This window comes from Sclerotinia sclerotiorum, genomic scaffold (assembly GCF_000146945.2).
Source record: "Sclerotinia sclerotiorum 1980 UF-70 scaffold_15 genomic scaffold, whole genome shotgun sequence".
Taxonomy (NCBI): Eukaryota; Fungi; Ascomycota; class Leotiomycetes; order Helotiales; family Sclerotiniaceae; genus Sclerotinia; species Sclerotinia sclerotiorum.
In genome coordinates this window covers 510,742-522,680 of record NW_001820821.1, presented here as the reverse complement: position 1 = coordinate 522,680, position 11,939 = coordinate 510,742, and the positions used below count along the sequence as shown (strand labels likewise).

General features: G+C 40.8%; 5 protein-coding genes across 5 annotated transcripts in view; 2 read left to right on the top strand and 3 right to left on the bottom strand.

The window, feature by feature from the left end:
* The window catches only part of SS1G_10266 (predicted protein), a gene marked incomplete at both ends in the record, with an annotated part of 2,745 nt that extends 2,558 nt beyond the window's left edge, over nt 1-187 (top strand). Inside the window, one exon of the mRNA XM_001588669.1 lies at nt 184-187. Coding sequence (XP_001588719.1) covers nt 184-187 — 4 coding nt within the window. The remainder of the gene's footprint in view (nt 1-183) is intronic.
* Nucleotides 188-2,808: 2,621 nt separating this feature from the next.
* On the bottom strand, nt 2,809-3,384 carry SS1G_10265 (hypothetical protein; the record flags this gene model as incomplete). The annotated part of the gene is made up of 1 exon (XM_001588668.1): nt 2,809-3,384. The coding sequence occupies one exon, from the start codon at nt 3,382-3,384 to the stop codon at nt 2,809-2,811; it is 576 nt and encodes a 191-aa protein (XP_001588718.1).
* Nucleotides 3,385-3,783: 399 nt separating this feature from the next.
* SS1G_10264 (hypothetical protein) lies at nt 3,784-4,314 on the bottom strand (the record flags this gene model as incomplete). Its single annotated transcript, XM_001588667.1, has 1 exon — nt 3,784-4,314. The coding sequence occupies one exon, from the start codon at nt 4,312-4,314 to the stop codon at nt 3,784-3,786; it is 531 nt and encodes a 176-aa protein (XP_001588717.1).
* Nucleotides 4,315-5,294: 980 nt separating this feature from the next.
* Nucleotides 5,295-6,745, top strand: SS1G_10263 (hypothetical protein; the record flags this gene model as incomplete). The annotated part of the gene is made up of 4 exons (XM_001588666.1): nt 5,295-5,454; nt 5,797-6,041; nt 6,117-6,223; nt 6,271-6,745. The coding sequence occupies 4 exons, from the start codon at nt 5,295-5,297 to the stop codon at nt 6,743-6,745; spliced, it is 987 nt and encodes a 328-aa protein (XP_001588716.1).
* A 1,896-nt stretch (nt 6,746-8,641) lies between these two features.
* On the bottom strand, nt 8,642-11,824 carry SS1G_10262 (hypothetical protein; the record flags this gene model as incomplete). The annotated part of the gene is made up of 9 exons (XM_001588665.1): nt 8,642-9,438; nt 9,506-9,539; nt 9,593-9,714; nt 9,794-9,841; nt 9,900-9,959; nt 10,015-10,185; nt 10,250-10,630; nt 10,963-11,546; nt 11,598-11,824. The coding sequence occupies 9 exons, from the start codon at nt 11,822-11,824 to the stop codon at nt 8,642-8,644; spliced, it is 2,424 nt and encodes an 807-aa protein (XP_001588715.1).
* Between the last annotated feature and the right edge of the window lie 115 nt (nt 11,825-11,939).

Below are 11,939 nucleotides of genomic sequence, written 5' to 3'. Positions count from 1 at the left end.
TTTTGGGGGGGGGGGGGGGGGTGGTGTTGGGGGATGGTGTTTCTGACTGGTATTTGGGATGGGGTTTTGGAGATGGTATTCTGGGATGGTGGTTATGAAGGTCACATATATCGCATTCTCCCGTTCAACCTATCAATCTTTGGAACTGAGGTACCACAAGAACTTGATACTTACACAATGCAGGTAACGGAGATATAAGTCGAGAATAGGGATGGCGTTTTTGGGTATAGCGTTTGGAATTGTGTTCAAGATGGCGGTGTTTAAAAAAAAAACAAAACCTCCACCTGGAAAGGAACTTCTATCGCACTCTCTCGTCTAATCTACTAATTCTCGGAATTGTGGTATCATGAAAACGTGGTACTTACACCAGTAGTGGATTAGGATCTGTTTTACTTTATTTCCTAGAGGTTGTTGGGGTGATGTGTCTGTGTATCATTCGATAATACTAGGATAATACTAGGAAGGAAGGGTAATTGGTTAGAGAGAGGTGGATTGGAGTTGGGTTTGTGGAGTGTTTGGGATAGATGGGCTTAGATTTGGGGATGGTCGTTTTGGGAGGAAGGTTTTTGGGTAGGAAGGTGTTTGTAGGAAGGCTCTTGGGTAGGGAGGTATTTGGGTAGAAAGGTGCTCGAATAGAAAGGTATTCGAATAGGGAGCCATTCAAGAGGGAAGCGTTTGGGTAGGAAGGTACTTGGGGAAAAAGGCAAAAATCATCACTCGTTTTCATATAGAGGATTTGAAGAAGCGTTTGGGAAAAATTCGAACTTCATCTCGGGTATCATCCGCAAAGTTGAGAAGACGTTTTAGGGAGGGTGCAGAAGGATTTGGATTCTTGAACCCGACGCACGGAAGCAAGCTCATATCAATCATGGTTTCATGCAGGGTAATAAGTTGTGAAGTGCAGACGGATCTTTCTTCATCACCATCATATTCAATCACGACATGGCGATAGGCATATTCTAATACGAATATCTTTACACCTTGCAGTAGGAACGGCTACTGACAAGATCCTTCTTTTGTATTGAGGAGAAGATGAGAGAAGCGAAATAATATCGAAAGCTCATAGACACACTATCAGATTATTTAGGTGTGTGGTGTGTGGTGTGTGGTGTGAGGGGGAGGGATGTGGGGGAGGGATGTGGGGGTTCGGGATAGGAATTAGAGTGGGATTTAGGATAGGATTTGAAATAGGAATTTGGAATAAAATATTCGGGATAAGATTTGGATTAAGATTTAGAATAAAATTTGGATTAAAGTTTAGGATGAGATTTCAAGGTAGGATATTGGGATAAGAATTTGAGATAGAAAGTTCGGGATAGAATTTGGATTGGAGTTTGGATTGGGAAATTTGGGATAGGATTTGGGTTGGAGTTTGGATTGGAATTTGGGATGGGAATTTGAATCGAGATTTAGGATAGGAATTCAGATTGGGAAATTTGGGATGGGAATTCGGATTGGAGTTTGGATTGGAATTTAGGAGGGGAATTTGGGTTTCGGGTTTGCAGTTCAGGATGGGGAGTTTTGGTATATGGGAAAGATGTTCGGGTAATGGGGGTATATACATTCTTTTCAAGCTTGCTCGCTTTGGAATCAGAGCACACATTCTCTTTAGGGGATCTACCCAGCTTGACGGATCAATGAACACAGACACTCGCTTGCATTATGCTCTGTAGGGTATCAGGGCATAAGTGTTCTTTCCAATAGGCGCGCAATTGATTTAGCTGTTGTCCACCACGCTGATGATGTTATCTGGATGGGGATTAATTATATTGTTTATTACGGTGTTATGGGACGGGGTGGTATCGGACGGGGTGTTATGGGAAGGGGTGTTATGGGACTGGGAATCAGGAATGAGGAATTATTCTTAATTCATAGTGTCTAGTGTCTAGTGTCTAGTGTTTAATGTTTAATGGGGAGAAGTGGTGGGTTTGAGCGTTTGGGGTTGGAGGGAAGGAGCCGAGATGAGTAGGCGCGACTCCGTTTTGAGGATTAGAGGGATTTATTTATGTGGACATATCTAATTCAATACTTGAACCTCAAAATTATGATCTTATGTGTGACTTGGACTTTGAATGTACATGTTATTGCAAGTATGCTGTTGTGTTGTGTTGAGATGTTGAAGTGTATGTGAGTTTTAATTTGAGATATCTAGATGGGAAGTTTGATACTTCTGCTAGAAGTATTTATTTTTTATCAGATTACTATGGATTGTGAAAGAAAAGTATGTGACTACCCGGCACTCAAAAACCAAACTGTCTGAGGAGGAAGATAGAAAGATGAGTTTGTGGTTGTGAAATCAAGAATCCTCTTTATGGTTGTTCATTGGATGCTCATCATGACAACGCCTAGTGCTGGAAGCTAGATATATTTATGATCTAAATACAGTTTTATATACTACAATAGTATAAATCATATCATATTGTCACGATTCATTAATTCACGTGACCTCGAGGACCTTTTGGACCTTAGGGTCCCAGAGGTCCTCAATAGATGATATAGGGTATATAAACATTCATTTAGTCTCATAGTTAAGGAGCTTCGTGCTCAACTTAGTTATCAATTAGTTTACCTACATTCTACTTGATCTAGTAACGACTTCACTTCCAAGTGAATACCAGTGATAAAGCCTTAACCTACAACTACCAACCAGACGAAACCTTAGGCAGCCGCTGCCTTTAGTACAGTATCGTTACACATAACGTGGTTTATCAGCGAGTCGCCACTATCAGCGAGTCGCCACTTTTTCACTTATTCAACCACTTTAAACTTATTTTAATCAACAATTATTGAATCAATTGATTTAAACTATTAAGAATCTAATAATCTAGGGTCTATTATATTATTAGAACAAGTTCTTGAATTGTGACCAGTCTTTCCACATTTACTACAGCATCGATTAGTAGATGATTCCCCATTGGAATTTCCCCTATTTTGACGCTCGTCGCGTCGAATCTGAATATCCACCTCTTGTTGTGATATTATATCTATAGCTTCCTGACCAGTAAGTACTCCTCCTTGACGTAATTGAGTTTTTTTAACGTGTCGACGTTTGCTTAATGCCTCATTTGCCTTCCGAAGCATACGAATCTCTGCACTTAAGAGTGTATTCTCATGAGCTAGTCGTTCTGTACCCTTAGCTAATGCAACTACAGTTTCGAATATAGGTGTAGGAGAGCTTGATTGATGTCGAGCAATTCGAGATTTCACTAAAGTTGATTGTAAAAGAGCTTCAGTTGGATTGTGAGGTGTTTGAGAGACCCAAGAGTTGGCAGATTCCAAAAGGATCGATGGAGGGGTAGGTGTGCGAATTCGAATATCTAATTTCGAAAGCACAGCTTGAGGATCAAATGGTATTAGTCCTGCTCCTCGAAAGCCAGCTTTCATATTCTGAATTGTAATCGATTGTTGATATGCAGCTTTGAAAGCTATAAAGAATTCAACCTTAGAAATATGATTGATATATGCCTTGATAAACTCATCAACTTGACAACTATATGAACGTTTGAATACGCTAAAACATCCAACATCAAGTGGTTGAGTTAAATGACTTGAATGCGATGGTAACTTTACACATATAATGTCATTTGACTTGCAATATGATTGGAAAGGTATCGATTCATGACTTTCATGCCCATCCAATACTAACATTCGATATTTGCCCTTTCTTCGTTGACTAGTATATTTATCGAAGTGCTTTAACCATTCTAAACCTGTCTCATTATTCGTCCATCCATTAGAAGTAGGTTTAATAGCCCAATCCGCAGGAAAATCGGTTTCGGTATATCAATTGGAAAGATGAACTTGTCCTTGAACTATCAGAAATGGAGGTATAGTTTCACCCTCTCCATTACCACATATAATTGCCGTAGCCCATTCTCGATTGCCTGGTTGTATTGCCTTGTTTCTGCCATTTCTTTCAGAACTAGTTACAACCATTCCAGGGCATATTATACCCATCATAAAGCCGGTTTCGTCGAAATTGTAGAAATCGCAATCTTGAATACCATATTTCGCCCGCATATTCGATACCAATCCAAACCACTCTTCAATAAGCTTGGGATCTTCGTAGAGAGCTCTTTGAAAGTCATAAACACGACTAAAACGCATCTTTAATTTTGTACAACGCTTTACGAATCGATGAGCCCAGAGCTTTCCAACTCTCTTCGCACCTCTTGATTCGAGAATATAATTCGCCATATCTTCTACACCACTTAATTTAGATGCAAATCCTCTTTCATCCATATCGATAATATACTGAATAAGCACCTCTTCTTCTTTTTCAGTCAAATTAAGATTATTTGCTCGAGTTTCCATTCTGTGAATTCGACCGCCCATTCTATCTCGTAATATAGTTCGAGGGACTTTGTAGATTTTCGCAGCCTTTCCAACTGTAAGATTTTTTGATTTTTGAATAGCTTCAATAGCTAAGATTATTCTGGCCTCTTTTGATTGTATTTCCATAATAATTCGTTGAAATATCGCGTCTTGAAATTGAATGATAAAAGATATTGAAAAAGTGGCGACTCGCTGATAGTGGCGACTCGCTGATAAACCACGTTATATAAATCATTGAATAATCAAAGTCAATAATGAATTATTCTCGAGTTGTTTAGATATCAAACATTTTAGGTCGTCAAGTAGTTCTAAGATTCTAGAGGTGTTCTAGATAAGATACTTTGAATATGTAAAACTTACTCGAATAAGTCATATCGTTATTAATATCTATCAAAATTTCTGAATGTGATATAGATATAACCCATTGATAATATGCACAAAAAGAGTAAATACAATTCATTTTCATCTCTGTTCTCATTTAATTTCCTATCTATACTCGTGTATGTCGTCCATCTTACTAAATTTACCCCGCATCCCTTAAGGTTACATACCCCATTATTGCTTCAAATCGTTATCAGAACCTCCGATAACATCACTGCGGATCTTTACCTACCTACTTACTTTAGATTAATCATCCAACTTTCCTACATTATCTAGGTATTCTTTTACCGATAGCTCCAACAGTAACCTAAGTATCATCCTATCATCTTCTAATCCTATAGTCCCACTGTCCTATCATACATGATAAGTGAATCCAGAAAATTCAGAAACACTCCGTGTGTAACCGGCCGATCATCGCCATCTTGAACCACATCATTTAGCTGGCACTTCTCTAGCAGGTGATATATATCTATTTTACTCCGCAATCGGCTCTATACATCCATCTCTGTGAATATCATATATTATTACGAGAGGATTTAATCATCAACAAGACAAAAATCGAATACAACGAGGTTAAAATGGCACCATCAGCAACAACCGAATCTGCCCTCTCAACCCAAAAGAAGATTGGAGAAGGAGATGTACAGGTTGAAGAGCATGAGAAAATTGAACATATTCATGGTGGAGATGATTTAACGCCGCTAGAGGCTATTAGCCATGGAGGTGTGCTTATGTCTGGTAAGATGAGGTAGAGTTCTTTATTTTTGAGTGTTGTGATGAAAGAGTATGGGTCTAAACACGGAAGTCGAGTGTTTTATTGATGGGTTGAGGCTTTGGATTGGAAGAGACGAAGAGATGGTTTGAAGCAGTAATGTGGTGACTTGTCTTTAAAGTGCGAGATGGTTATCCTTGTGAAGAGTTATAGTCTGTGTGCATTTGGCACGCAGAATGCACTGGGCAACCACAAATTCTCCCTGCTGGATCCGATTTATTCTTTCTCTTCCTCTCTCAAGACCACCGAGAATTACTTTTCCATTTACCCTTATCTGCTCCATATTCATCTATTAACAAACCTTCCAGGTATCCCAACCTTCCCTACTCACGAGGCCCACCGCCATCACATCCTCATCCACATGGCAGCCGTCTTCCGTGACTTTTCTCGTCGTGGTTTCACAGAAGGGATGGCAGGACATATTTCCGTTCGAGACCCAGAGTTTGAAAATTACATCTGGATGAATCCTCTTGGAAGACATTTTGGTCTGATGACTGCTGGTGACATGATATGTCTGGATTTAGATAGTGGGAAAGTCGTTGGAGGCAATAAGGTAAGAGATTTTATTTTATTTGCTAGCACTGAAGACGTATTAGAGAATCTTGTTACTGATGGATGAAGTAAACAGTCTCGTCCCGCTAATGCTGCTGGATTTTTGATCCATTCCGCAATCCATAAAGCACGTCCTGATGTTCATGCTGTTTGTCACGCACACACAGATGCTGGGCGGGCATGGTGAGTCCTTCAAAACAGTCTCAAACATTACTCCTAACAGCATTCAGGTCCGTCTTCGGTCGCCCCCTCGACATGTTAAACCAAGATATATGCAACCTCCACAACAGCATCGCAGTATACGCTGCATACGGTGGCATCGTATTCGCCGCCGAAGAAGGCGCCAACATTGCCCGCGCCCTTGGTAGTCACAATAAAGTAGCAATTCTACTAAACCACGGATTATTAAGCACTGGATCCACGGTCGATGAAGCTGGATACTTATTCACATTATTAGATAGGGGATGTCAGATACAATTGCAAGTTGAAGCGGCTGTAGGTGGAACCAGAGATGAGAATGGACAGTTGAAGAAAGGCGTTCATGTTATTAGTGATGAGGAGGCGGCGTATAATTTTAAAATGGCAAGTGAGAAGAATGCGTTGTATGCTGAGATGCAGCCGGATGTTGACTATGAGATGGAGATGGCGGGGCCTGGGGTTGTCGAGAGAGGGGTTGAGGGACAGATGATAGATCATGGGTTGTGAGGCTGAGGGCGAAGGACTGAGAGCGAGGGACAAAATGTATGGTAGAGGAAAACTACTTGGATATTTCAATTCATATCCATACTTAACAACATTGCATGTATAAACACAAAATCCTCTCCACTTTCCAACAAAAGAGCAAAATGGGAGAGACCGAGCAGTCGTGACTACCGCTATACACACCGTCCGAGAGGCCCAATACGCTTCAAAAGGAATTACCATCAGCGCATCACTTATAACAAAACCTCAAAATATTCACAAATCACCTGAGATACTTAACAGACCATATATACACAAACAAAATATTTACGATTCACAACTCTGTACTTATATACCCTAACCGAATCAGCCGAAGATGATAAATATCAATAAACCTTAAGCTTAAATATAATATAAAGCTCGACCCTGCCACTTGCATACTATATTTTACAGCACCAATATAATCTTATAAGTCGTAGAGTTAATTTCAATATATACGATTGAATATTGACAGAAAGTAAACTTTGAAGGTTGTTAGAAATAAATGATTCTAGAATATCGAGAGGTGGGAAATAAATAAGTTTAATATCTTATATTTAGTGTAGCGACAGCCGCTACAGGCAGGTGTGATGTATGCGATGCATAGAACACAATCAAGATAGCAGGCGCTACCAATGTATTTACTTTAAATAGTCTTCTAGGTAGTTTAAGAATCTTAGAGTTTTAAAATCCCTAACAATCTGTACCCTACATTCAGGTTATTTATTTTTCAAAACACTTTTCTTTATTAAAGATTATAAAGATTATAAAGATTTGTTGGGTTTCTTGAGACTAGAAAGAGCATCAGATTGAATTGACTTATTCTCTAGCTAAGCAGTTAAGCTGCGAGCATATATTCAAAAAAATGAAGGAATAGGTTGGGTATTCGGCCTTCGGAATTAAAGTGCTTTGAAATCAAAATATTGAAAGCAAACAAACAGTATACCAAAAAGGAAAGAATGAATTAAAAGTTGAGTTTTGTTTGCTCCTTATATGCATATGTACTATATATGCATATGCTGCCAAGATCCCAGGAGGTCAACAAGATTTGATTATATTTGAAAATCTAAAATGTATCAAATAAGATCCGGATTTCATTTCTAAGAGATCCAGCTCTATTCATACACACCTTATCCCGATTCTTTGACTCGGGGATTTACCAACCGAGTATTTTATAGCATGATAAGGTTACGAACTGCAAAGCTTTAACCCCCTTGCCCATTTTGTGACATGCTTCCCGAATAAACAACTGCTGCAGTTTATCTATAGCTGCTTCGGCTATTCTGATACATCAGGTTCTAATGCAGCTGCTGTGTCTCACCGACACCTTTAAGAAGAGTTCTTAAGTGTCGAAGATAATCTAGAAAAGGGAGAGATTTGCCTCGCTTTTGATTCACCTTTCCATCATGACGGCGCCTTTCTATGGTCCTTTGGGACAGTCTAGGACATCTTCATTATATGAGGTGGAAAGCTGGCGGTTCGAGAAAAGAAATCAATAATTTCGTATTTTTAGTGTGGCTAATTTAGCAGTCATAAATAGTAGAAATATACATAAATGCAGAATCTTCCGGAACACTTTTTTAGCCCTGATGTTAAACCCCATGGATAAAGTTAGCCGAAACCTTCGCCAAAACCTCCGCCAAAACCTCCAAAAAAGGATTCAACAGTGAACTTCGATGTCGGATTGTATTCATTCGTTCATGTATTGAATCATTTATTCAAAGAGATAGAAGTGTATGAGAGTGGATTGTTAAAATAGAAAAGTGGAAAAGTGGAAAAATGGAAAAATGGAAATATGGAAACAGGCACTTCATCAATATGGCTATCTAATCTACTATTAAAAGCCTCCAAAGTTGTTTATTGGGGGTTTCAGAAGCGGATTCAGTCAGAGTCTTCACTTTCTTCACTTTCTTCAGTTTCCTCCTTCTTTTTCTTTCTTTCCTTTTTCTTTTCTTTAGACTTCTTTTCCGATTTTTCATCCTTCTCCGAGATCTTCTTGCTTTTCTTGTTACTACTCTTCGACTTCTTTTCCTTCTTTCTCTTACTGCTCTTTTTCTTCCTTCTGGCTTCGGAATCATCTGATTCATCTGAATCGGTAGAGGCTTTCGACTCATCGCTGCTATCTTCCCCCTCCGAGCTGAAACCAGAGTAAAATAACTTGGCCATCTCAGGGGAGGGCGCGTAGTTCTTTGCTCTCATGGTCTCGCGTCCTGCCATCGAATCTTCGTCTTGACCGTGGGTCGCTAACGGATACTGATTGAGTTGGATAGAGGCACTAGCAACGATTTTGAAATCTTTCTTGGTTATGATCGGGCTTGTTGACTCGCTATTGCTACTCTTAGCATGAAATTCAGATAGTGCGAGGACAGTTTGAAATGCGTTGCGGATCTGGCGGCCATTCCATCTCAGCTCCTTCCAGGTATCCTCGGCCCAACGCATGATTTTCTTTTCCGAGTTTACGTAGTCAAATGCTGGCAGATTCCTGTTCCTGCGATCGACGTTTATGCCGGCGATTCGTTGAAAAGTATGCTCGAAAATCTGTTTCGTTTGCTTCTTTGTGAGCTTGGGGTAGTAGAGAGTTAGATGCAGACGCGAACGAAATGCGTCGTCAATGGCTCCGACTCGGTTCGTGGTGAGAAATAGGATTCCAGAGTAGTACTCCAGCATGCGCAGAAACGCTAGGTTTATGTTAGCATCATGATCTATAAATGATCGTGGAGGTGTGTGGTCTGTTTGAAAGCTTACCTGAAACTGGTCCATTTCTCTGTATATCTTTTTGCTATATGGAGTAAGTACCTGTGTCTTTCAAGTCGCAAAAGGGAGTTGACGCACATCACGTTTGGCAAGGAACACGCCTGCTTCATCGAGCAAAAGTACACAGCCCCATCTATTTGCCAGCTTGAAGTGATTATCCATGTTTCTTTCCAATTCTCGAGGCTCAACGCCAATGTCACCTATTTGCCAAGTGATTCAGTATTTGCTGTGTCACTGTAAATTTTCCTAAAAATACAGAACGGCAGGGGCTCGAATTACCGCAGGTGATAGAGTATAGTAGCTTCTTAGTATAAGCAGCGACACATTCTACATATAGGTTCATCTATCAGTATGCTCATTTACTAGAGGAGTTATCTGCACTTACCAGCCGTAGAAGTCTTGCCAACTCCTGGCACCCCGTGCAAGAGGATAACGCATCCTCTCCCTTGAAAATTCTTAGCAGTGCTAACGAATATTTTAATAAAATTCGAGTCACTCACCTTTCCCTTGCACCAAATCCATTCCGACGTTGACGTCCTTGTTGGCGCTGATATTTTGTGTGTGGGTCTCTACCATGGCTTGAACCATCTTTCGATGTCCCCGGGGAAGAACAAGATTCTCCCAACTATCGCTCTGCTCAAGAGGCCTGAGTTGCGCGAGGTTGAGAAGAACTAGTTGTGAATTATGTCAGCGACCAAACTTTGTGATTGGGTGCGTTGGAACAATTGTACTAACCCCATTTTCGATTTCTCAGAGCGAAGCCCGGTACTGCCCCTGGTAAGAGTGTGATAATGTCGTTATCCGCCATAAGTTTCTTTAGCCATCCCACGTCGTCCTTGTGTTGCTGCTTCTTCTCGCTTTCATACTCTTCGAGTACGAGTTCAATCTTTGACTGAATCTTGTTCCGCTGCGTTTTCTGTGATTCAACGTACACATTTGACGTGCAGTCCTGATTGTAGCACCACTTATTAGAGCAAGAGTAATCCGATTTCCCAAGGAGCTCATAAGTCTCCATTCTTGAATTGTACAACCAGAGAGATGAGAGCGATTTAAATTCTGGGACCTCAATGAACGATTTATCCGTGCTGGACCCGCCTTCAAATGCCAATTTCATGTCTATCACAACCGGGCTATTAATCTTTATCTCAACATGTCAGATTGGTGACTTTATCCTGTGCAGATAGACGTGGTCAGACTAATCTCTTCTCGACTTGGTCCAACGGTCAGCCCTTCGTACTGCAGGTGAGAGACTCTCGTGGCATCAATAAACTTTTCACCGTTGTGAAACAGCTTTTCGCACAACTTATAGTTTACGGGATATGCTTCGAGATCATGAATATTCATTTCGCGCTCGTAGGGATTGAAAATGAATAAATCCTGAACCATACCAAATTCAACTCCGTCGAAGTCTATGTAGAAGCAATATACTTTGAAGTCTGAATAGTTACCTCTGATGTTTCTTGAAATCTTGGCCGTCTGCGTCAGTATATCCGCGAGAGTCTTGACATTTGCCTTCATGGAGGATTTGCTAACTGGACCAGGAGCAACGACATCATCCTCAATCGTTACTTTCAGTACAGGAGCCATGGTTCTCGTCAAAGGCATGCCTCCAGAAGTAGCCACCACTCGATAAGCTTGCGGAGTATACCGTCGAATTTGAGTATGATCATCATCACCTTCGGAATTAGCATGTTCTTCTGATGTTGCTTCGCGAAGCGGGCAATATATGGTATCATCGGTGTCGAATAACATCCAGAGGTTCTCAAAGGCTATGTGATGCTCCTCGCCATTGCGAAGGCGCTCATATAATTGGATTTTCTTGCCGAAAAATTCATCGATGAAGGACAAGAAGGCTTGAAAGTGGAGAAGGGCTGTAGACCGGTCATAGGCTGGAATTTCGTCATCTCCACTGCTCTTGGTGGTTGCAAAAGGTAGAAGATCGCTTTCCTCGCGGTTTAATGTTGTAACTGGTGCCTCAGTTGAGCTGTCGAAGGCTGTCCTAGTCTTTTCCACACCTCCGATCATCACTAGACTGTATACTATCGTCAGCAAATAGGGTAGTCACGCATTTATGTAAATTTACCCGTGAAGACTCTTCAGCCTCTTCAATTGTTCTCTAACAGGACCAAGGTTTCTGATCAGTGGTCGAAAGGGTTTTCCAAATCGGATCAGGTGGTCATCCTCCGCACTAATACCCAATTGTTTCTGAAAGAATAGAGCAATGGCCTCCGATGAGACACCAAAAGTCAAGATGTCGATATCGTTATCATTAGGTGGCGTGGAATCCGCCTGTTTACTTGGCTCTGTCATGTTACCTTTAACTTTAGAGTATAACACTCGGATGAGATGCTGAGTGTCGTGGTCGCACGTGAAGGTGCCCTTCTCGATTTCATCGTGAAGTTTTGGATATGATCCATCCTCTTTC